The sequence below is a fragment of the Pipistrellus hanaki genome, assembly GCF_964339955.1.
Source record: "Pipistrellus hanaki genome assembly, chromosome: 13".
In the NCBI taxonomy this organism is placed as follows: Eukaryota; Metazoa; Chordata; class Mammalia; order Chiroptera; family Vespertilionidae; genus Pipistrellus; species Pipistrellus hanaki.
The window spans coordinates 58,728,792-58,754,069 of NC_140515.1; the positions used below are offsets into that span (position 1 = coordinate 58,728,792).

At 50.5% G+C, this 25,278-nt stretch overlaps 2 protein-coding genes across 15 annotated transcripts in view; one reads left to right on the forward strand and one right to left on the reverse strand.

Annotated features, from left to right (window-relative positions):
• The window catches only part of TRAIP (TRAF interacting protein), a 164,651-nt gene that overhangs the window by 37,904 nt on the left and 101,469 nt on the right, over positions 1–25,278 (forward strand). The window lies entirely within an intron of this gene.
• Positions 1–25,278, reverse strand: part of RBM6 (RNA binding motif protein 6) — a 62,320-nt gene that overhangs the window by 7,154 nt on the left and 29,888 nt on the right. For all 14 annotated transcript variants that reach the window (XM_084902393.1, XM_084902395.1, XM_084902382.1 and 11 more), the window contains 9 exons: positions 6,095–6,169; positions 5,643–5,703; positions 3,550–3,825; positions 3,012–3,172; positions 2,156–2,253; positions 1,483–1,519; positions 1,290–1,371; positions 1,009–1,094; positions 518–664 (listed from right to left, as the gene is read on the reverse strand). In XM_084902393.1, the coding sequence (XP_084758519.1) occupies positions 518–664; positions 1,009–1,094; positions 1,290–1,371; positions 1,483–1,519; positions 2,156–2,253; positions 3,012–3,172; positions 3,550–3,825; positions 5,643–5,703; positions 6,095–6,169 (1,023 nt within the window). The remainder of the gene's footprint in view (positions 1–517; positions 665–1,008; positions 1,095–1,289; positions 1,372–1,482; positions 1,520–2,155; positions 2,254–3,011; positions 3,173–3,549; positions 3,826–5,642; positions 5,704–6,094; positions 6,170–25,278) is intronic.

Here is a 25,278-nt window from a genome sequence, read left to right on the forward strand (position 1 = left end):
GACAGAATCCAGGTAATTCTCATACAAGTCAGGTTAAGAATTGTTATGATTTCAAAATAAAACACACACACACACATTTAGTGTGTTATTTAGTGATTACTGTATGTCAGGAACTTAAGGGAATAATTTAAACGGAGAAATAAAATGCTAAATGCTGTACATTATGACAATATAAGATCAGAAACCAGAGACAAACAATGCCAAAATGACAAAGAAAATAAGGGTACACGTTCACTGAGAATTTCTACTAAGCAGGCGTGAAAATAATAATTAAAAGTGGTATCCCCGCTACAACCACACTATGGAGATGTGTACACAGAGGCAGCACTGAAGAGGGAAGGCAGCCAGCGAAACTGGAGTGGAGGAGCTGGGGTTTGAGCTGATCCCAAAAGAGAGAAAGAGACCCTGCCTGCTCTCTGGGCGACTCTACCCCTCCGACCCAAACACCCTGTGCAGGGACCCCTGTGTTTCTGTCTGTAGCTCTGGCTGAAGAGAGAGCAGATGGCAGGTCCCTCACCCTCGGCCCGCTGCGATCCTTCTTCTCCTTGCTGTCCCTTTTAGACGTCTCCTTCCTGCTGCCCGACTTGCCCTGGCCGGCTGGCTTCCTCTCCCGGCTCTCCTCCTCCTCGGGGGACCCCGGGTCCTGGGGCACATAGACTTCTTGCTGTGAGACAGTGGGAACAGATAAGTCTACAGGGTGTTTCACCTTCCCAGTGGTGTCAGGGCTTCGGAGCAGTTCCCTTCTGGAGGAAAGAACAGTTCTCTCACTCCTAAGTCTAAGCAGAGACACATCAGGCAAAGTGACAACCCACTCCAGGCGTAGGACACCGCCAGGCAACCCACTGTCCCTTCTATGAGCAGCACTGCTCCAGCCACAGGCACTGACTGTCCACACAGGCAGTTCGTATAAAGGCCATCATCTTCAAATCCACTCAATAAATAAATCTCCTCGAGGGGAGACCTGGCCTTCTTAAGTCCCTGACAGAGCGAGCAAAGCCCAGCACTCACCTGGGTGGTGGGGTCATAGTAAGTCCCCGCCAAGGGGTCATAATAGTAGCCAGTTGCCGAGTCATAGATGTAGCAGTCCGATGATGCTAGAGGGAATACAACCGGCAGTGTCAGTCCCCGCCAATGACTGACCAACCACGAGGCTGGCACCTGAACAGGAGCAGGACCTGTAGGTGGTGCTCTCTGAATGAGCACCCCTCTTGCCAACTCTGTGCCCACAGACCTTAACGCGCAGTCCAGCCAAAAGCACACACAATAGAGACAAAGCAAAGGCCACTCACACTGCTGTCCTTGTCGATTTGAGTCGGAAGACCAGTCGAAGTTCCTGCCACCTCCCCTCCTGTCTCGGAAGTATTTTTTGCCCTGTCACAGAAAGGCAAGTGAGGAGAATGGAACGGCCCATAGCCATTAACCTTTAGTCCCCCCTGGAGAAGCTCGCAGCCGAGCACTCACTCCCCAGCTGCTGCCGCCTACCTGATAGTAGTGGTCAGAATGGTCCCCAGAATCATTTCTACAACAAAGGACACAGCATGTCATGTGCCTGCCACCGAAGGTCCCTGAGAAGTGCCCAACCTACAGACCGGCCAAAGACAGGCTTCCCCCCTTGCAGGGAAGGAGCCGCCCACAGCAAGCAGTTCTGCTGTGCAGACTCCTGAGGGGAGGAGCAGCGGCACTTCTGGAGCCTCTGATGGAGCCAAACAGCAACTGAGCCGAAGGTGCAAGAGGCAGACAGTCCCTCCCTGTACGCGGCCACTCTGACGTAGCCATTGCAGTTACCGTGGCTGGGCCACGATGAGGGAAGGAGTAAGAGGAAGCCGAGCCCCCGGGGCTCTGGAGTGTGAACGGGGAGGGGAGGAGGGCAGGACGGCATTTTCCTAGCATTCCAGGGGCAAGGTGGAAGCAGACTGTCCTGCAATCCAACAGGGCAGCGCCACTTGGACCCGAAGGAGCTGGGCAGCCCCAGAGGAAAGGACTAACGTACCGGGACTACAGGCCGGGACCCAGAGCCAGACAGGGGCCAGCCCAGGAAAGAGAACCGAGCATCCACAGAGGAAGGCACCCCGCCTTACTCTGCCTCTCCAGCAGGAACAGGCGTCTCCTCCCAGTCTCCATGGAGGCAGCAGGGACCGCCCACCCGCTGCCGTACCTGCGTTTCCCAGTAGCCAGGTTGACAGCTACCATCTTCCCGTCAATGCTAAACGGGGGATCGAGGTTCTGCAGGATCTTCACCACACGAAGAGCTTCCTGGGGAGCAAAGACACGTGTGAACCCAGAGGAAAGGCCTGTCCTCGGAAGGAGCCTGACGAGGGCTCCCTCTCAAAAGGAAACGTTCCTGGACCGTGTGCTCTGACCGGAGCTGACCGGAAGGGCCCCGCAGAAACAGACTCCTCGGGGGGAGAGGGGGACTGCCCGGAGTGGCCTCGGTTTCTTTCTTTTCAAATCGGACAACACTGCACTGTGACACAGGCTTAGGGTTTGTCCAGAGGAGAAGACAGCACAATCAGTTCAGATTTGTGATTTTGCTTTTTGTTTTTTATCAGCTTCTCATATAAATGCCAGAAATTCAAATCCTTTATTTTAGGCTGCAGCTGTCCCCACCGCGGATCCAGTTTACGAAGCCTCCTGCGGTCTCTGAGCACGAGATCTGTGCCGTACCAGTGAGTTTTATTACTAGCTGATGTCACGTCCAGGGAAAAGGCCCCGCAGCTAAAAATTCAAGTCATAAGAATCCACAAAAAGCAACTCTGAGGAAAGAGGGTGTCCTGTGACCACCCGGTTGGGGAAAACGGGGGGAGCAATGAGAGAACTCGCTGAGCTCTCAGGAGTTCTCCAGTGACTGAGCTCTGGCGGTTCTGTTCTAGCTGGACGCGGAGAGGCACAGACAAAGGTGGACGGAACCACTCTCGGCCTCCCAGTTCCACGGGCAGTCACTTCACCGGAATGACTCAAACCCAGGGAGAGCTCCCGGCCCGCTGTCCCTAGGCCACTGCGGGGACACTCACGGCGTGGGAGTCGAGGTCAATGAAGCCGTAGGTGTGGCCCATGGGGCCGGTTCTGTTCTTGATGATCCGGACGTTGGCAGTGGTCAGGTGGACGTAGGGCTCCAGCACTTCCACGATCACCTCAGGGGGCGTGGACCTGTAGATGCGCTTGAGCATGATGGCTGAACAGACCGTGAGGAAAGACACAGAGAGGTTACCTCCAGAGGCCGCAAGCCTGGCTGCCCTTCGTTTTTTTAACTGTGGATACTTCTTGCTCTAGCGAGGCTGCCTCTGTAACCAACGCCAGTCAGATAAATGCCCGGCCTCTGCTGCACCAGCACTTAGAAATCTGCAATGAGGCCTTGCTGCATATGAACAGGAACTTGCTCCTGGAGGATGGAGGTCCCTTTAACTAGAACAGCAGGCCCAGGAGAGCAGGCCCTACCATCAGGCGGAGCAGCTGTGCGAGGGCGAGGGGAGTGGTGGTCCTCAGCCACTACAGGCCGGCCGACCCCACCTCGGGGTCACAGTCCGGCACAAGCCCCGACAAAGCACTTACTTTTGCTCTCCCCATCCGGGCATGTCTCCCCAGACCACGGATCCTTCTCTCGGTCTCTTCGGAAGCTGAGCCCTTCCCTGCGAGAGGGAGGCGGGTACCGATCTGCTTCTTTCTTTTGATGTCCCGAGCGTGGCTCTTGTCCTTCTTTCCTCTTCTTGGGCTCCTGCTCCTTGTCAGCAGACCTTGGGGGCTGGCTGGGTTGCTTTTCTGATGGCGGTGGGAGGGGCGTTTTCTGAAGCTGAGGGTACGTCACTAAGTCCTGCTTCACGTCTGTCACTAGAGGAACAGAAACAGAATCTCTGGCAGGCTTTATCCAAAAGCACTGCTGCTTGGGCCCCTCCTCTCCGCCGAAAGGTGCTGGTCCCAGAGTGCTTTCACTGTCTCAGGAGCGCCTGCACAAAGTGCCCTCGCAGATTGTATTCAGGGCTAATGAGCACAGGAAAGTTTACAGAAGGAACTTCCCAAGTATCAAAACTTAATATGGGCCCGGCTGGTGTGGCTCAGTGGTTGAGCGTCAACCTGTGAACCAGGAGGTCACGGTTCAATTCCCAGTCAGGACACATGCTGGGGTTGTGGGCTCCATCCCCAGTGGGGGACATGCAGGAGGCAGCTGATCAATGATTTTCTCTTCTCATTGAAGTTTCAAATCCCGCCCCTCCTCCCCACGCCACTTCCTATCTGAAATCAATTTTTAAAAATTTAAATATTGAGTATTCTGTCACTTCCCAAACATTTATATACAAGTCCTTCATGAGACCTTGGACCTAACTATTATAATCAATGAAAAGAATAGATTTGGTGACAAAATTACTAAAATATAACTCTTGCTAGAAGTTTGGTAGAAACATATATCCCAAATGTATGTCTAGGAGCCTTGCTTCTGCTAGGGTTAGGACACAGGACAGCTGTCTCCAATTCTGTAAGACCACGGCCTCCTCTCCTCTGGCGAAGCTAGGAATACACCTACCTGCATACATGTTGTTTATACGTAAAAAATTACAGCAGGCAAATATAAATGATTCATTATCAGTCTTCCTATAGGAGAATAATCTATCCAGTTAATTATGGGCACATTTTTGTAATTGATCATTCTTAGAGGGTTCATAGGAAGCCATGCGACTCAAAAGGAGACATTCTAGGGGCCACACAGAGATGGATGGCAGCGACGGCACCAGGTGAGCACCTGCGCTCTGCTTACACGGAAGGCTTCTCAGCCCGGGGTTTTAGAAACCGTCCTTCACTTGTTAGAACAGACTGAGAAAAACCATTCTGCCTCATCTGGTCACCTAAGCAGCTAACAGCTGAGCTGTGTGCTCACATTCCCGCCTGTGCCTTCCCGAGACTGTCACCGCGCCTGCGCCAGCCCTCAGGAGGGAGGAGCTCCGCTCAGGTCAGAGCCCAGGACGCAGCTCTGCAGGCGGCCTCCGGCCCCCCCGGGGGTGTGGGCCGCACAGAAACTGCCTGCGTGCTGCACGGGACTGTGTGATGGCCGAGCCTGGCTTTCCTCAGGGGCCATGTCAGAAAGGGGCAGTGAGTCACTGCTGCAGGGCTGCTGCATGGGCGCCTTGGGAGCTGCTTAAAGGGGGTCCACCTAGAGCTTTTCTGGAAAAAGTTACTTTGAAGTCAAGTGCTGAGAGCTGATGGGTTATTCCTCTATAAAACAGCACACACCCTCAATCCTCATTACTTCCTCTGGTCTACTGGTTACTGTTACTTCAGCAAATGTTTTCCTGTCAAAGACCCTGCAAAGTTTACATCGAGTGCAAATGAGAAAATACTAATGATAGCAAATGATTCCCAATAACTTCAGAGAAGCAGGGAAGGGGTCACAGTAGACTCTTTCCCAACCTAACATCCTCAGACGCGCCTGGAGCGCACCACCACCACCTTCTGGTCAGCTGCCCGCTGAGCACCTCAGGCTGAGTGCCATGCAGCTCTCCCTGGAGGCCTCGGAGATCTCCGCCATCCACTAGCGGCCTCCTGAGGGGAGAAGTCACACTGCACTTCCAACTTCTCAGGGGACTGCTCCACAGCCAAGGAAGGGCAGACCCGTCTTCTCAGTGCAAAGGTAAGGCACGCCCCCACCCGCTCACCTTCCCTCGGGCACTTGCAGATTGCGCAGGAAGGTCGGTGTCCAGCAGTGGGGGCCTTACACTGCAAGAGAAAGAGGTCAATCTGACTACAAATATTTTTTAAAACCGAACGCATACCCAACGTATGGGAATCACTTTTGGGCCTGGAACACATTAACTCAATTTACATGATTTCTAATGGAGAAACGATTCGTTTCCAAACAAATGGCTCTCGAACAGTCTTCTGGACTAAGTTACATCATTCCACAAAGTGTTTCCCACGGCAGGCCCAGCTGTGGCCGCAGGCAGAGCGGGAAATCGGACTGCTGGGGTCGGTACCCTGGCCTCCAGTTCACTGGAATGAACGGAGAGCTTTGCCCTTGGCAATGCCCGCTGCCAGCAGCGTTCCTAGAGACACGGAGGAGCTGCGGGGCCAGGCCCTCACTCCTGAGGAAAGGAACTGCCGCACTCACCCGTTTGCAGTACCAACAATCCAGGCTGGGTACATACTCGAGGGTGACCTCTGTGTCATGGATCATCAGCGTTCCCTGTGGAGACAAAGACAGAAGCATCGACATCAACCCTCAGAGAAGCGGAGAGACAGGAAGGCAGACAGCCTGCCGGTCCCCAAGCGGGAACATCTTACATAGAGTGAGCTTTCATCACAGGAGCCCACGGCTGCTTTCAGCCGCCGCGTAGGCAGTGGCGGAGCTAGCCGAGCTCCCGGACAGGAATGCGAGGAGGAGGTGTCGGTCTTCGGCCTTGGCTCCTGCGGGCCGAGCCGGGGCTGTGCCCGGGCAGGTGAGGCCCGTCTGCTCCTCCGGAGCCCCGGTGCGCACTCCCTGTGTGCCAGCACTCCCCGCCCTGGCAGAGCTAGCTCACTACCCACAGCAAACTCTTCCTGTGCAGCCCGGAGCCCTCACTGTCTTCTTCCCAAGGCTAACTCCAAACTCCTTGGAAAGGGAGGGAGGGCTCTAACTCCGGGGCCCGGAAACTTCCTTCGGAAAACTGGCCGCATGGCAAAGCACCAGGAGAAAGAGGCACCACACGGAAGACAGGAAGGAAGGAGGTGGCAGCTTCACAGAAGCTCACATCCTCACACCTGGAAACGGAGTGGCTGGTGGCAGTGGCCGCAGCATCACCCTGGCTTGGAGCCTACAGAGTGAGCCGCCATGGGAGCTGAGAACCAAGCACGGCAAATAAGCACTTTGGGAAAGTCTGGCACAGGAGGGGGGCAGGGCTCAGCAAGCCGCAGTAAACTGAGTCTGCAGGCTAATGCTCTATCCACTGAGCCGAACCGGCTAGGGCGGACCTCAATTTCTTGCGTGGATCCACACATCTGTTATATAATGATTTACCTCTCTGCTTTTCACACCAAAAGAATCAAGAAAATACATAAAGCCCTAACCGGTTTTGCTCAGTGGATAGAGCGTCGGCCTGGGTACTGAAGGGTCCCAGGTTCAATTCTGGTCAAGGGCATGTACCTTGGTTGCAAGCACATCCCCACTAGAGGGTGTGCAGGAGGCAGCTGATGGATGTTTCTCTCTCGTCAATGTTTCTAACGCTCAATCTCTCTCCCTTCCTCTCTGTAAAAAGATCAATAAATAAATTTAAAAAACAAGAGAGAAAATACATAGAATAAAATTACTGTCTTGTCAAAACCAAAGAACTGCCAGCCTACCCAGGCCCTAGAATCTGGTCTCTCAGCAATTGTTTCCTGGCTGAGTCTCAAGGCGGGGAGATGACGATAATAAACATTTGCTAACATTTATTAGGTGCTTACTTCGAGCCAGAAACGGATAAATTCGCTATAGTATTTAATTCCCGAAATGATCCATGTGGCAACATCACCTCCATCTCACAGACAAGGAAACATGCAACTGGGGAAAGGCTGAGCCAGGCCCACATGTGGGTCACAGAGCAGGGCCCCCTGCCCTAGTCCCCAACTCCTGCTCAGTATGAGGAGGCGGAGCCAGCCCAGGAGAGCGCTGCAGGCAGGGAGGTGAGGGGATGGCACCGTGTCCTTCCACCTGGAGGCAGTCTCTCACGTCATTTCCAGGGGTCCTCAAACTTTTTAAAGTGGGGGCCAGATCACGGTCCCTCAGAGAGCTGGAGGGCCGGACTATATGAACTACTAATTCCTACTGTAACACCTCGGCTGTGCTCACTGCCCAAAAAACCTGGCGGGCCGGATCAGACTCCTCTGCGGGCCGCATGTGGCCCACGGGCCGTAGTTTGAAGACCCCTGATTTAAACCATGGATTTTGGGCCGGGCAGTGTGGCTCAGTGGTTGAGCGCTGTCCCACATATCAGGTTGTTGGTTTGGTTCAATTCCCAGTCAGGGCACATGCCCAGGTTGTGGCCCAATAGTGGGTATGCAGGAGGCAGCTGATTGATGTTTCTCTCCCCCCACCTCCTTTCCTCTCTCTGAAATAAAAAAACAAAACAAAACACCCTAAATTTGAATCCTGCCTCTACTCCTTGACCTTCAGCAAGGTCCTTAACTTGTTTGCACTTAAGTTTCCTCATCAGTAAAGTAGAGATGACAGTATCTACTTCATAAGGTGGTTACGACAATTAAGAAAATTAGCATATGAGTGAGCTTAGCAATGCGTTTAGACCCACTGTGCCAGACCAGAGGGAGCTGCCCGCAGGGGAGACAGCAGGGTCAGCAGCCTCCGCTCCAGCGTCTTGCCTTGCTTGTCAGGGAGTGGCTCACAGCTCCTCCCACCCAGGGGAAGATCACACCTCCACTGGGAAGGGTCAGATCCTGCACCTTTATGGCAACTCAGTGTTAGCTGCCAATCGCTGGGCCAAATCTTAGCAACCAGGCTCCATTTCCCGGCTTTTAGTGTCAGTACCTGCACAGAAGAGGGACTAATGCTGTGAACAAGAGTGATGGCCCCAGCATCCCGGAAAACTGGAGGGAGTACCTGTCAGACTACGTCGTCCACCCGCCACGAAACGTGCGGGCTGCCATTGTACTGGCACCCTGGCGAGTGACAGTCCATTGCAAATTCTGACCTCACCACCTGGCATCAGCGCTGCAGGGCTTTCTAAGGCCAGGAGCACTTCCGCTTCGCAGGGAGCCAGCGTGCTGCCAGGAGCTGCCAGGAGCTGCCGCTGAAGGCAGGGACCCCGCAGAGCCCTCACTGACACAGCGACCCTGAGATTACCGTCACCTTATATAATTCTAAAGGCAGCGGTTCTTACCCTCAGGGTCCCTACCACTGAGGCAGCTAGAAACCGCTGCTACGGTGGGAAATGGCTCCCCACCGCGCTGTTTTAGTAAGAATGCACTCAGCTTGAAGGAGAGCCATCGTTCATCTCTGAGCCCCCCGCTGCTGCTGTTCACAGGCAGCGGGACACGCGCCCTGCCCTGCCCTGCCCTCTCCAGGCTTCACAGGGCAAAGGCTCCAGTGCCTCCTGAAGCCCTGGGAGTGGGCTTAACAACCGGGGGGATGGCTCACCCCTTTGTGCTGCCCACTTTTAATTGCCTATTATCCTCCGGCTGCACACAATGGGATTTTTACTCATCACTTGAACCACTGGGTCATTTATTAAGCTACTGAAGCAAAGGCACCGGAGAGTCCATGAGTCTGATGAACCAGGTGTGGCTGCTGAAGAGGCACCCCCTTTCTCGGGAGTGTGAGATGAGGTTAAATTAGATTACAACCTGGTAAAATTCGACCGAGCCCGAAGCTCTCACCTGACAGTCACACACTCGTGTTCCTACATCTGCCTTAAGTGGTCTGAATGTGAAGCTTCAAAAAGCTAGAGATAGTCTGGCCAGTGTGGCTCAGTGGTTGAGCATTTCCTATGTACCAGGAGGTCACAGTTAGATTCCCACAGATTGATGTTTCTCCCTCTCCCTTCTTCTCTCTGAAGTCAATTATTGAAGAAGAAGAAGAAGAAGAAGAAGAAGAAAGAAGAAGAAAGAAGGAAGAAGGAAGAAGGAAGGAGGGAGGAGGGAGGAGGGAGGAGGGAGGAGGGAGGAGGGAGGAGGAGGAGGAGGAGGAGGAGGAGGAGGAGGAGAAGAAGAAGAAGACGACGACGAAGAAGAAGAAGAAGAAGAAGAAGAAGAAGAAGAAGAAGAAGAAGAAGAAGAAGGCTAAAAGATAATGCCCTCCTGAAGACCCAAGTCAGTCCTTCCTCTCCACCTCAGGGACACTGTAGGGGAGCAATCTGAGTGTGAGGCTGCTGAATTCAACATCCACATTAATTTTTTTTTAATTGATTCAGAGAGAAAGGGAGAGGGAGAAAGAGATAGAAATATCGACGATGAGAGAGAAACACTGATTGGCTGCCTCCTGCATGGATCGAGCCCATAACCCAGGCATGTGCCCTTGACCAGAATCGAACCCAGGACTCTTCAGTCTGCAGGTCAACACTCGATCCACTGAGCCAAACCAGCCAGGGCCATGTCCGTTTTTGTTGCTGCTCTTGCAGCCTTTATAAATCCATTTTGTGACTCAACCTTGAGAAGGACTTGAGTGAGGAAAGTGAGACTCGCCTGTGCTTGTGCTGGCTGATAACCAAGCCACAGACTGTTAGGCAGTGGGAGGAACAAGAGAAATGGACACAACCTTTCTGGCAGGAGCTCTGCCTCTTTGTTAAAGTCACAGGGAAACTTTGTACTTTGTACATAACGGACCGTCTCATTGATGCATGGAGAGACAGGATCAAAAGCAGGCAAAGCGCATGTGAGCCTGTGAACACACCTCACACCGGGAAATGGGCAAGCCCTCTTTGCATATCTGTGCTTCTTCCAAACACACGATGGGAGGATCGGCTTACTGGCGCTGAGAACTGTACTGTTTATCTGAGATAGTAATCTTTATTCGCACAGCAATTACAATGTACAAAGCATTCTTCACAAATGTCAACTCGCTCAAGCCTCCTAAGTAGGACATACATGAAACCTGCTTCCATACGGAGAGTATGGCTGGGGTCCCTGGAGCAGCCGGCCGACATTAGAGCTTGTTAGCTACACAGAGAGGTACAGGAGGTACCTCTTTTCCCCGTTACTGCTTCTTGGTTTGATTCCGTTTTTAAACTTCCTGGGAGTCAGCCAACTCATCACACTTGCCATACCAAAATGACTCGATAAAGACACACAGATAAAGGCTAAGGAGTTCACAAGCAACGGACCCACCAGGAGTTAGAGACATGCTTCTTGACAGCTCTGACCTCCCCCCCCCTCACCCCCCCTCCAGGCAGTCCTCATGCGCCCGCACACCTGCAGTTACTTAGGTGCAGTGCCTAAGAGCCTGCTAGGAAGTAGCTGCTACCAGAAGTTTCAACCATCGTGACGGAGAATAAAGAGGAACAAAACAGCAGGTACAGAACAGAAGTGTCATTTCTCTTAGTATAAAAGAGTAGTTTTAACATAAATCTTTTGCAAAACAACTAGGCGCATTCTTATTGGTGCGGGATATGCTAGATTTCAAACATTTTGTCAAACTTGCTATTCCCAAAGGCCAAATCCAAATGGAGGCAGAACAAGGAGAGGAGAAGGAAGCTGAGGGAGGCACACAGAGGCTCTGTGACACCTGACCGCCGTCCCTCTGCTCACCTGGCCTCTCCCCAGCAGGCTCTGAGCTGCCCTGAGCGGCCAGGAGATGGGGCCCTGCGGGACCTCCCCTGGGAACAGACCCCACTTCGGGATCGAGTTAAGACGGACGACCTTCCTGGCTGCTGCTTATCTTGAGATGTCTTTTCTTGTCCAGAAGAAAACACAACAAAAACATTTTCTAAAATCCTCCTCAACATCTTTCACGGCCTGACCTGTTTCTGTCATTTCCTAAGGAACACCCAGCATCTGGGGGAGCCGTGCTGTGTGCCGAGGGGCATGGCGGGCCTGTGCTGCCCCGAGCCACCCAGCCACTGAACTGCCCGGGTCTGGGTCTCCCACAAACTCTGCTCCAGGACACAACACCCTCCGACCAGGCCCTGGCGGACAGCGACGTGGATATTTAGAGGCGTCGGTGCTGAGAATAATCCCACCAACGCCGCTGCCACTCCCTGCCAGTCTTGTGTGCGTTTAAAGGTAGGATGCCAGTTCCTCCAAAAAAGGTCTCTTGTCAAAATGCAATCGTATCAGTGATCTGTGGTCTGGAGATAACTTCCTTAACTGAGGCCCAGACTTAGGAAGAAAACACTCTGCCCAGGGGTCCACCGGGCTCTCACATTTTAAGAGGCATGGGAGTCAAACACAGGCAAAACACACACACACACACACACACACACACACACACACGCACGTGAGTAGGCAGGTAAGTGATAAAACAGCCAAAGTCCCTCTCCTTTGCGAAAAGGAGGCTGGACCAGAGCCTGGCAGGCGGGCGGGGAACGCAGCAGTTCCTCCACCACAGACACCGCACTATAAAGAAATGACTGACAAGCTCCAGCGAGAATCACCAAACAACTGTGAACCCCTGAAATGTAAGTCGTTTTTAAACTTTCAGTTTGTAAACTCTGCATGTTTTATTTTTGTCATTATTATGTTTTAAATCCTTACCCAAGGACATGTTTCCTCTGATTTTATAGAGAAAGGAGAGGAGGGAGAGAGATGAGAACCATCTCTGGGAGAAATAGACATTGATCAGTTGCTCCCCACGGTGCCCTGAGCGGGAACTGGACCTACCACTGCCCCTGGCGCATGGATCGGCGCTCCAACCCTGAGCCACCCGGCAGCAACTTCACACGTTTCAGAGCAATGTTTCATCAAACGCTCCAAAGGACCTCGGTCTAGTTAAGAGGTTCCTTGTTAACAACACATTTATTTCTCAACACAGAGCTGACCTAGGTCTCAGTGGAAGTAGCTTACACTCGAACATTCCTCACAGATAACTCTCAGGGTCCCTCAGAGCTCAGGTTCCTGTAACTGCCACTAATCTCATCCCCTCCTCTCTCAGTTGGCTTCAATCGCGACGTAATGAAATGAAAGCACTCATGAAGTAGGAGACGGAAACACGACATGCTTGCGCGTGCCTGAGGATTTTCTCAGTTTTCCCCAACATAAGTGTGGGCTGTGCAGGGCAGAGGCTCTGATCCCAGATCAGAGGCTCCCGCCCCGCAGTCAGGGCCCTTCTCCCGCGTTTGGGCAGCTCTGCGCCCGCTCATGTTCTGGGAGGGCTCCTGCTCCAGCTAAGACCGATGTGGAAAATGCCAAGCTCCTGATCTTGTGTTTGCTGACTAATGGAGCCAGCATCAGTTGAAAGAGATGAATCTCCTGGCCCTTTCCCTACTGCCTCCCCCCCAGACCCTGAGCTCTCTCTAAAGGCAGCCCCTGCCTCGCTGCTTTCAATGTCCTTGCTCGAACATCCCAGAGAACCCTGCTGACATGCTTCCCACAGAGACAGCACCTGAAGAGATAAACAAAACACAGAGCCACCAGGTCTCTGAACTCACTGTCCAGCCACCGTTTCAGGGAGATAACCACCATTCTACTTTTTTCTTAGGAAAAGCTACAGACCCAACAGCACTGACAGAAGCTTCCAGACGAGGAAGGTGAGAAAGGTCCATTGGACAGGAGGCTAGTCCCTTACCATTAGGTCTTCCCAGTCTCCCCTGCGAACAACACAGATGCCCCAACCTTCAGCCCCTCATACAGTCAACAGGCGGCGGCACTCACATTGGGACCTGCTCAAGTGAGCTCGGTTCAGACTGAGGCAGCAACGTTCGCTGAGCTGTGGGCTCAGGCAGCCCCTGCAGCAGATGCGAATGGAGAATAAGTGATCTCAGCACAGGGCAGAAATCTCTGGTGACCCCAAGAGTGGGGAGAAGACAAAGCCAAGGTCTCTGATGATACCCTAACTAGAGTTGCTGCCAAGTCTAAAGAGGCACAGCCCACAGCCATCGGAACCCTCCTCTATGCCCTAAAATCTAACACACACTCACCCTTCGATGCCTCTAAACATACCTCGGACCATCTAACATAGTGAAAGGCATTTCTTAGCCCGGCCAGCATAGCTCAGTGGTTGAGCTCAACCTATGAACCAGGAGGTGATTTTTTCTTTATTATGGAGAGAAAAACAATCCCCAAGGGCTATGAAGATGAAAGATAGCATCAGCGATTCTGTCTCAGCATGGATGTATTCGTCTCTCTCTCTTCCCCTCTGAAACCAATTAAAAAAAAAAAAGGCATCCTTTATATTTGCCTGAAGGTTATCACAATAACCAATAACCAAAATAAGTGACCATATAATTAAAATTTTCTTATCTCTTTGTAAGGAAAACTGGGGGAGCACAGTAAAAAGGGAGAACTTCGGATAACGTTCGGAAGCACCTTGAGATCCGTTTTACAGAACAAACTTCGTGTCCAGGTAATCCAACTTCCTGTTCTGTCCTGTGACGGCTATGTGCCGGGCAGCGCGAACCCCTCTGAGGCTGCAGGGATAGTCAACACACACCACAGCACACCCGGCTTCTCTCAAAAGGACTAAGGCAATGGCTGTGTCTTCTTGTGGGAAGACTCAGAGTTTCACAGGTTTTAAAGTGCCTTTCCCTTTCCCCCTGCCACTTCTCATCCCTCAAATCACTAGCCAGAACAGGATATGTGTGTGTTTTTTTTAATTTATTATCAATTTAGGGAGAGAGTGAGACACATCGATATGAGAAACATCAATCGGCTGCCTCCTGCATGCCCTACACTGACCGAGAATTGAACCAGTGACCTCTTGGTGCATGGGACGATGCTCAATCAACTGAGCCACACCAGCCAGGCAGGATATGTATTCTTTATTCAACAACAAATATGTTTTCTCAGCTGGCTAGACATGGGGATATTTTATTTTATTTTTATTTATTTATTTAATATTTTATTGATTTTTCAGAGATGAAGAGAGAGGGATAGAGAGTTAGAAACATCGACGAGAGAGAATCTTCGATCAGCTGCCTCTTGCACACCCCCTACTGGAGATGTGCCCACAACCAAGGTACATGCCCTTGCCCGGAATCGAACCCCAGACCTTTCAGTCTGCAGGCCAACGCTCTATCCACTGAGCCAAACCGGTCAGGCAAGACATGGGGATATTTTAAAGCATGAGGACAATAAACAAGCACACTTTTAAACAAAGAAGCACATATCTCTATCTGAAATTCGTATCAGGAAACACAGAATGGAACGAGTTCTTTAATATTGTCAGAAGTGAATGAAGAGAAACAAAACGAGGGAGACGGTTTATGCTGGGAAGCCCACTGTGCTGACAGTTCACCAGCAGTTTAGGCAGAAAGTGCACCAGGAGCTGCATGGATAACAGACAAAGCTGGATGTGACCTGAGAGGAGAACATGATAAGCCACATGTAAGGAAAGGGAGCGTCCAGAAATAAGATCCAGACATATTCTTGCTAAGATATACCTGGCAGAAATGTGGATGCTTTTATTCTTTCTATACTTTTAAAAAATGTATTTTTATTGATTTCAGAGAGGAAGGGAGAGGCAGGGAGAGCAAAACATCAATGAGAATCACTGATCGGCTGTCTCATGCACGCCACCTACTGGGGATGGAGCCCACAACCCGGGCCTGTGCACTGATGTGGAATTGAACCATGATCTCCTGGTTCATAGGTCAATGCTCAACCATTGAGCCACACCAGCCAGGCAGGAGGTATTCTTAAAGGGACGGCCAAGGCCAGTTTCATCCCTTCTTCTGTCCAATTGGTTGGCAAGTCAAAGTGATGGTGACACCAAGCAGCCCTCCGGGAAGTAAGGCAGAAGTCACATGCTGAGGACTGACAGGGCCTGGGCTCCTGATGTTCACGGCCCCCTGTAAGAAAGCCTGCTGACTTAGTGCTCATTAGAGAGGAATGAGCTCATTTAAGCCACAATTCTCTTCCGTGTTCTTCACTCCCAGCTGACTCTAATGCTAACTGATACAGAAGTCTCTCTGCAGGCCATTTTAATTCTGTTACCTTCCTGTAGCTCTCCCCTGTCTTCAAACGCAAGCCCCTTGGCAACTTACCTGCACTTTCACTACTTCCCAGGGAACGAGGACAAGAATCAGACAGGACATTTGGGACAAACAAATGTGCCATCTCTGTCAGGCAGAGTAGTATCCAGCATTACTACCTGCTACCGAAGGTTATACAAGTACTGGCTCCCTGGCATATGGCATCAGTTTGGCTCAAAGAAACTTACACAAATTTTTTTAAAAGCATAGAAGTGCCAGAATTTGAAAAGTAGTCGGCAAACTCATTAGTCAACAGAGCCGCAGTTTGCCGACCACTGACTTAGTGCATCCTACGCTGAGGTCCAGCTCTACCCGATTTGGGCAGCGAAGGGAGAAAAAAAAGAACCAGTCCCTGTCCTCAGGGGCCTTTCCAGCTAGCAATGCCTGACTGCCTGGTGACAGCTGCTTGAATGGGCCTGATCTTTGCTAGTCATTTGCCCAGACACTTAGTCCAGCCGCTATTTCCTCGGGGCTCCCATACTACCTGGACAGGACAGAAGCAAAGTGATCCGGTGCCTGTGCGTAGTTCCCGATCCTTCAGTTTAAAGGTGTAGGCCCCAGGGTAAGGGAATTGTCTTTTCTGACTCCAGAGCAATGCAGGGAGAGGGGGCTCCCTGTGCCCGGAGGGGGCCAGCTCAGAGACATGCTGTGTTTGTTCCCAGCAGGTGTCTAAGCTCAGAGGAAGCGCGTTAAGGGCAGAGAACACTAGTTGGGGGGGCCTCGCTCAGGAAAACGCTTCTTGTGGCGCCTCTGAGTGCCTGGGACGCAGGGGCTCTCCAGTGTCAGGGCCATAGGCAGAAACAACACTAGTGAATGTGCCATTTCAGGGTGGACTCAGAACCTGCAAGGACGGGAAAGCAGAAAATGAGCTGCTCGAGAGTCAACTGCAAATCCTTGATGTGCTCAAACCCAAACCACAGAGGCTGAGCACGTCCAGGGCAGCCGTGTCCCGAGGCCTCTGGTGAAACCTCCCCACAGCTGGGGGAGAACTCAAACCGGCGGTGTGAATGCCCAAAGCAGAACGGGAGCACGGCCACCAGTCTGTCACATCCCAGCAGGGCCTGCCAGGCCAGCCATTGCTGTCTGACACATACTGGCACCAGGCCAGCCACGGCAGGTGCAATGCGATTGGTCGGAAGAAAGCACACACACATCGAAGGCTTGAGCATTTTCACTTTTAGATACTGACCCAAGACAACTGAAAACATGTTTCTGCACAAAATGTGTACATGGATGTTCACTGCAGCATTATTCACAATAGCCCAAAGTGGAAACAATCCATGTCCATCATCTCGTTAATGAACAAAGAAAATGTGCTACATCCGCACAAAGGAATGTCCAACTAGTAAAAGGAACAAAGTGCTGATTCATAGCATAACATGGATGAACTTTGAAAACACTATGCTAAGTAAAAGAAACCAGCCGCAAACGTGTGTATGACCCCATTTATATGAAACATCTCCGACAAACCCATAGACAGAAAGCAGATCGGGGACATAGAGCACGAGTGGGAGAGTGGAGGGACGGGGGTGTGACTGTTGTAGTTTTGGGGTGATGGAGAAGTTCAGGAATTAGTGGTGATGGTTGTACAATCTTGTGAACATATTAAAACCCACTAAATGACACACTTTGAAAGGGTGAATTTTATAACATAAGCATTACACATCAATACAAACAATGAAAACAATCACCCCCAGCTTTCAGGACTGGACGGCTATTGCCAGAACAAAGGAAGGCAGTCCTTTCTCTTCCCTCTCTGCCCCACCCTGGCCCACCTAACCGCCCGCCCTCCAGCCTCAGTGAGCACTCTGCTCCAGCCATTTCCCCTGCCACCCACGTCCTACTGCACCCTGGTTCTTGCCTGAAGCTCTGGTCCCTGATGACAGTGCACACTGAAAATGAGAGGACTCTAATCAGACGGGAACATCCACGTCCCCAACAAAAAGGTGGTCAAAAAGCAATTAGTTGTATGTCTACATTTTACACTTAATTTATTACACTTAATTTATTAATTTAATTAATCTTGTACATTTAAATTTACAATAACATGGTCTTAATTATGACTGTCTCAATACACTGACAGATACATAAACATGCGTAGTCCCTCTTATCTCTGGGGATACATTCCAACACCCCATTGGATGCCTGAAACCATGTGCAGTGTTTCCCAAACTTTTGATATATGTGTCCCCCTTCTATAATTTTCATAACGCTGAGCACCCCTCGTACTCATGAGAACGTAGAATCAGGCGCAGCTAAGCACGGTGCAGAGCATATCCCCACCAAACTCCGGTGCAACGCGTACCCCCACCAGACTCTTCCCGTACCCCTGGGGGTACTCGTACCACACTTTGGGAAACACTGCTGTAGAGTACTGAACCCACATGTACATATACACACTTAACAGCTGATAATTCAATTGATGTCTTTCTTTTCAAGTTTAACCCACTAGAATTAATAATTATTCAAAGTGTGTATACATTTTTTTGCGGACACCCTGTATATTATTATTTTTCCTACATATACATTCTTATGGTAAAGTTTCATTTATAAATTAGGCACAGTAAGAGATTAAAAAAAAAAATAAAATAGAATTAGAACAATCCCATATAATTAAAGCCTAATATGCAAATCAACTTTGCAGAATGACTGGTCACTATGATGCGCACTGACCACCAGGGAGCAGATACTCAACACAGGAGCTGCCCCCAGGCCAGCCAAGGTCACTCACCCTGATCACTCACCCTGTTGCCCGCCCCACAGAGGGAGGTGACTAGCGTGGCGGTGGGGGGCGGGGCTGGCGAGTAGGCAGTACCAGGCCAGCCAAAGTGGGTGCCAGCAGGCCACCCCCCCATAACCCTGCCTGTTGCCTCACAGATCGGCTCTGATTGCCAGTCAGACCTAGGGACCAAACCCGTGCACCAATTTCATGCACCGGGCCTCTAGTATACTATAATAAAAGTTATGTGAATGTGGCATTATTATCTATAATAATAAAAGCATAATATGCAAATCGACTGAACAACAGTAGAACCACCCTCCGAATGACCACACTATGACACGTACTGGCACCAGGCCAGCCAAGGCAGGTGCAATGCGGTTGATCAGGGGAACTCCATGATCGATTGCCCAGCAGAGAAAGGCCCAAGCCACCTGGCTGGTGGCCACAGAGGGAAACCAGGCCACCAGCCAGTGATGCTATGGCAGGTGTGTGGGGTCAGCCAGTGTTCGCCCTGCAGAGGGAGGCCCAGGCCAGCCACGTGATCACACCCCATGTCCGTCATCTGTAGAGGGAGGTGACTGGTGGCAGGGGAGGGGGAGGCAGTGCTGCACAGACAGCAGTGGAAGCGGCAGTGGTGGGACCAGTTACCGGCAGCTGGGGGAAGGAAAGCCCCAACAGACAGACCCTGATCCCTGGCCAGGCCTAGGATCCTAACTGAGGGGTCCTGGATTGCGAGAGGGCACAAGCCAGGCTGAGGGAAACCAACCCCCCTAACCCCCATGCACCGGGCCTCAGGTGTAAAGTAAGAGTCACTTGGACATGAGCACTTAGATACAACAACAGGCTGGTAACCAAGACAGCGACCAAATGACTGACGGGCGCACCTACAGTGTGGGGATGCAGACAAAGGAATGGTTCACGAGCCAGGTGGGACAGAGCAGAAGGCAGGAGATTCCACCACACTACACAGAACGGCACTGTTTAAACGTTATAATTGTTTATTTCGGTAATTTTTCATTTAATATTTCTGGACCATAGGTTACTGGAATGAATGAAAGCGAAACCACACATAAGGGAAACTACTATAATATGGGGATTGGTAGCTACTGAATGACTGCATGCAGGTGATAATCAGTGAAAGTTTAAACACCTAGGCGAAGGCTGAAGACACACAAAATCCAACAAGTCCACTCATGGGTATATATCAACAGAAGGAGTATACCTATTCATTCAGTGCAATAACAATTTTGAAACGGCCCCAAATGGGAAAAACAAAACAAGACATTTCCTGTAGAGTAAAACTAATGAATGCATCGTGATACCTGTATCTGTGCACAGTTATATGAACACATCCTAGTTATACCCTAGATGAATTTCAAAAAAATACCAAGCATAAATGCCAAGTAGGAGAATGCATCCTGTGTGATCCCATATACATAAGACTCAAAGGCAATTCAAAAACTAGGTCAGCCCTACTTGGTTAACTTTGTTCAGTGGTTAGAGTAGGGGTGTCGAACTCAATCAGAGAAGGGGCCAAAATCTAAAATCCAGCCTAAATCGCGGGCCGAATGGTTTACTGAACAGTCATAAACTGACAATGTCATAAACTGACAGCGGAGTGCAGTGATGACAGCGCGGTGCGGGCCACATTGCAAGGCCTGGCGGGCTGGATTTGGCCCGCAGGCCTTGTGTTTGACACATGTGGGTTAGAGCTTCAGTCCTTGGACTGAATGGTCCTGGGTTTGATTCCTGGTCAAGGGTACATACCTTGCCCCTGTAAGGGCATGTGCAGGAGACAACCAATTGATATGCCTCTCTCACATCCCTGTTTCTCTCTCTCTCTCTCTGCCTCTCCCATCACTTTCACTCACTCTGGAAAAATTAATGGAAAAAATATCCTCTGGAGAGGATTAACAGAACAAAAAAACCCCAAAGACTGCAGGTTTAGAACTAGGAGAGTGACTGCTTCTGGGATGGTGGAAAGGGTAGAGACCAAGAGAAGCAGGACGGGCTTCTGCACTGGGAGCAGAGTTCTGTTTATTTAACCTGATGGTGGTGGAGCACTGGTGAGTGGGATTAGTGCCCTAACTGACAAGCGAGATGACCTTGCTAAACGCCCAATGGCTGGGGAGGGGGGAAGGGGAGGAGAGGGTGTCAGCACTGCCTCCCTTTCCCTCCCTCCACCATTAAGAACCACTGTCTTACAGAACACGTGAGCATTGGCGTTTGCCCCCTTCCCTCTGGCTGCTGGTGTTTCTTGGTCTCATGCTGACTAGCACACAGCCTCTCTTTGTGTATCAGGCATCCAAACGACAGCTCTCTCACGGGGGAACACAACTGTTGTTTTTTTTGAAAAGCCAGACTAAAACCTCAGTGCCCAGGAGAGGGAGGCTTGATTCTGACCCTCCTTCCCATCCCCAACCTCAGCCCTTGTCTAGCAGGGGGCTCTCTTGGAAGCATTGACAAGATAGCTTAAGCCCCATCACCTCCAGAGCATCCTCTCCATCCACCAGAAGAACGCCTCACCATGTGAGATAAAAATAATTAATAATCCAGATAAGATTATCCATGATTATCAGTCATATGATAAATATATATATATTTTTTAATATATATTTTATTGATTTTGTACAGAGAGGAAGGGAGAGAGATAGAGAGTTAGAAACATCGACAAGAGAGTCATCGATCAGCTGCCTCTTGCACACCCGCTACTGAGGATATGCCCGCAACCAAGGTACATGCCCTTGACCGGAATCGAACCCGGGACCCTTCAGTCCCCAAGCCGACGCTCTATCCATTGAGCCAAACCAGTCTTGGCATATATATATTTTTTAAATTAACCCTCACCTGACAGTATTTTTCCATTGATCTTTAGAGATAGTGAAAGGAGGGGGAGAGACAGAATAAGAGAAACATTGATTGGTTGCCTCCTGTACATGTCTGGACCAGGGCTGGGGATTGTTTGCAACTGAGGCATGTGCCCTTGATCGGAATTGAACCCAGGACTCTTCAGTCGGCAGGCCGACATGCCGGAAACCAATCATTGTCTAATAGAAAGAGGCTGGTCAACCTTGAAGCTCTGAAAGGTCAGAGCCAACCACACCCTATCTAATTGAGACAACAGTAACTGAGGCAACTTCCCCACCTTGTAATCATGTAAATCCTTACTGATATGATAATCCACTTATTACCTGTCTAAGGGTAAGGTGTTTCCCAAAGCTACTTAAGGGTAATGGTGTATCCCACAGCAGCCCCAATAAAAGGGATGGCAAGGCCAGAGCCTAGAGAGTCTTCCCACTAGAGGTTGACTCCTGCCTGGCCCCCCATTTGTCCCAAATTAACTCTTTTCTAGTCTCTCTCTTCATTTCGTGTGTGGCCTCCTCCAGGGACCGGACCCTGAGTGGGCCCTAATCGCTCGGGTCATGTTAAGGGTTCCCACACCAACACTCTATCCACTGAGCCTAACCGGCGAGGGCCCATCAATACCCTCAATAAGAAATATGTACAGGCAGTCCTCAGGTTACGTCAGACTCAATGTACGCTGTCTCTTGATTATGTCGCTATCTCCCATTTGTTAAAAAAAAGGAAAGAAAAAAAGGTTCTGTCATTTTAATGTATGTACATATGTGCTTTATGTTTATTATTTATTTACCACAAGGCCAGGAATTATCATCTTTTAAATTTTTTTTCCTGTTTCACTTCATTACTGCTGTGTGTGCTCCATGTGAATGACATGGTGCTTGTGTAGGTGGGTTCCGACTTAGGGCAAAAATCACCTTACATCATGCCGTAGGAATGGATCTCCGACGTAACCCGAGAACCTTCTGTACATATTATACGTATACATTTTATTATATATAATACTAGAGGCCCAGTGCACAAATTCGTGCACCAGTGGGGTCCCTTGGCCTGGCCAAGGATTGGGCCAAAACCAGCTCTCTGACATCCCCTGAGATACAGGATTGCAAGAAGGTGCAGGCCACACTGAGGGACACCACCAGTGCATGATCGGGGCTGGGGAGGGACAGAGGAGGTTGGCTAGCCAGGGAGGGACCACAGGAGGGCTCTAGGGCATGTCCTGCCTGTCTCACTCAGTTCTGATCACAAGACCCCAGCAGTAAGCTAACCTACTGGTCGGAGCGTCTGCCCCCTGGTGGTCAGAGCACATCATTGAGAGTTGAGCAGCCTTAGCATATCATTAGCATATTATGCTTTGATTGGTTTAACAGCCGATCGGACACTTAGCATATTAGGCTTTTATTATATTGGATTTATCTAGCTCATATAAAATGAGCAAGAGGCTATAATGACAGTTATTGGTAGGGACAGGTCCTCATCACCACCAGTTACTGGTGAAGGTAGATTTCTTTCTTTCTTTTTTCTTTTTTTAAATATATTTTTATTGATTTTTTTACAGAGAGGAAGGGGGAGGGAGAGTTAGAAACATGAATGAGAGAGAAACATCGATCAGCTGCTTCCTGCCCACCCCCTGCAGGGGATGTGCTCACAACCAAGGTATATGCCCTTGACCGGAATTGAACCTGGGACCCTTCAGTCCACAGGCCGATGCTCTATCCACTGAGCCATACCACTTAGGGCAGATTTCTTAAGATATGCCAAGAAAAATACTCAGGATTAGCACAGGAGGCTGAGGTATTGTAGAAAACTTTATTTCTGTGGAATTACATCCCTGGGCTTTCAAGGTCCCGTTTCCCCTTGTCCCAACAAGGAGGAAGTGTAGACAGAGCTCGAGGCAAAGCCAGTGTCCAGAGTTTCCTTTCCATGTTGGAGTGGAGCCCGGTCTAGCTTAGCTTGTGTTCCCGCCTGCATTCCATCAGGCCGTGGTATGTGGGGTCAGCATGACCACATGGCTATGGAGGGAGCACAGGCAGTAGCAAAGCCCAAGAACCAGAGAGCCGAGAGCGGGAGCGCCGTGCTGTGGGGGATTATGCATCCCCAAATTGTGGCAATCTGCGTGGCCTTTCCCACACTGGCCAGTGCATGGCTCCCCAGGCTGGACTGTACGCAAGCACCTCCCTATGCACTCCAACCTCACTGTGCACGCACCCACCTGCCCTTGTTGGGCCCCTCCCTCAGGGACCTGCAGAGACGCATGGCTGGTGGCTCCCCGGGAAGTGTGAATGCAGCTTCCTGGTGAAGCGGCCCAAATGACATGTCTATAAAGTCTGCCTTCTCTTTGCTCCTTTTCTATTAATAACTAGCTAATTACAGCAGTATCAGCAACACCCAAACACGCCTCTGTGGAGAATAAGACCCTTTATTATATTATAAACTGCAAGTTCAACGCAGATGGAGAAGATGCCTAGCAACATTCAATGCCACCTGTAGCCCAAGGAAATTTGGTGATAAAAGAACTATCAGAGCCCTAACCGGTGTGGCTCGGTGGGTAGAGCGTCAGCCTGCAGACTGAAGGGTCTCGGGTTCGATGCTAGTCAAGGGCATGTACCTTGGTTGCAGACACATACCTAGTGGGGGGGATGTAGGAGGCAGATGATCGATGTTTCTCTCTCAACAATGTTTCTAACTCTCTGTCCCTCTCCCTTCCTCTCTGAAAAAACAAACAAACAAACAATAAAATATATCCTAAAAAAAAGAACTACTGGAAACAACCAGGCCCTCCAGCGCAGAGTGCCGGAATGGCAGGGTCCTCGCCCGCACATGCTGGGCGCCTGGGCATGCCTCCCACAGATGCTGCAGGAGCGGCTCCCCAGCCGGCTTCCCTTTAGTCCATGGACACCCCGTGCCATGGGAGGGGCAGCGGGCAGCAGCGCCATGGGAATCAGCTGCCACCCACGCAGTGCCACTGCTGTTCAGGCATCCGATTCCCACGAGGTGGCTAAGCTGCCGCGGAAAGGGGGCCAGCCAAGCGGAGGCCACTGTCCTGGAGTCACTTTTACTCCTGAGCTGGTGCTCGCACTGTACCAAGCCTTCACACACGTTACAGAGGCCATCTCCCCACTGCTCTGAGGCGGGCACAGTGGTCACCCCTCTATCTGACAGACAAGGAGACAGACTCAGAAGTTACAAAGAGCCAGGAAGTGATGAAGTGGAGACCTTACTGTCTGGAGGTATACACAGTCATAAACCAAAGTTATAACTGAGATAACAACCTGAACTGTGCCATCCTATAACCTCTGAGCTAGTAACTTAGAATTACACATATTCTACCTGTTTCCTTAGTAACTGTACATAATCAAGTTCCAAAAAAACCTCACAAAGACTGAAAATCAGTACTTTGCACTTCAACTCACAGAAATGAACCATAACATATCTGGCAAAAAAATTAAAAACCTCATCATAGGAGACACCTTGGAAGTTCCTCTTAACACACTGGACGTTTCCAATGATGTGTTTATTTTTCAAATTCCAGAAAATTTAACTGGATCCATTTTAGAGCGCCTCTTACAATTACAGGAGGAAGTCTGAGACTGGCAAAGCCAGGGGCTGGTCATCAGAGCTCAGTTTAAAGCCACAGGCTAGGTTTCCGGTGTGCCCTGACCACACCCACAGAACAGACACCAGGAACTCTGTCACGGAGACAGACTCCTCACAGGCTGCCTCCGAGGGCCTGGAAGTGCCTGTACTGCGAACAGGAGTCTTCCACCCCGCTAGGCATCAGCTCCCCACAGTCATCTCACCACAGGACAGTCCCACCGTTCCTTCCCATACCGTCAGAAATACCCCGGACACCCCGGTCTTCTCAAAAACCCCAACTCTCTGAACTTGTTGACACAAAATGTTCGTGTGTTCCAGCCTTTGCTCCCATGCCAGAGAGGCCAGCATCTCTCAGAATTTTCATGTCACGTGGTAACAGCATCCTTTTCCTGGCACTTCATGAAGTCAGCTGATTATATCATACAGCCAAGTTATCTCTGGCTACAAAAGGCCACAGATGCTAAGAAAACAGTAAAAATCCCAGGAAAATTAACTTCTTCCAAAGCTATCTTTTATAGGAGAATT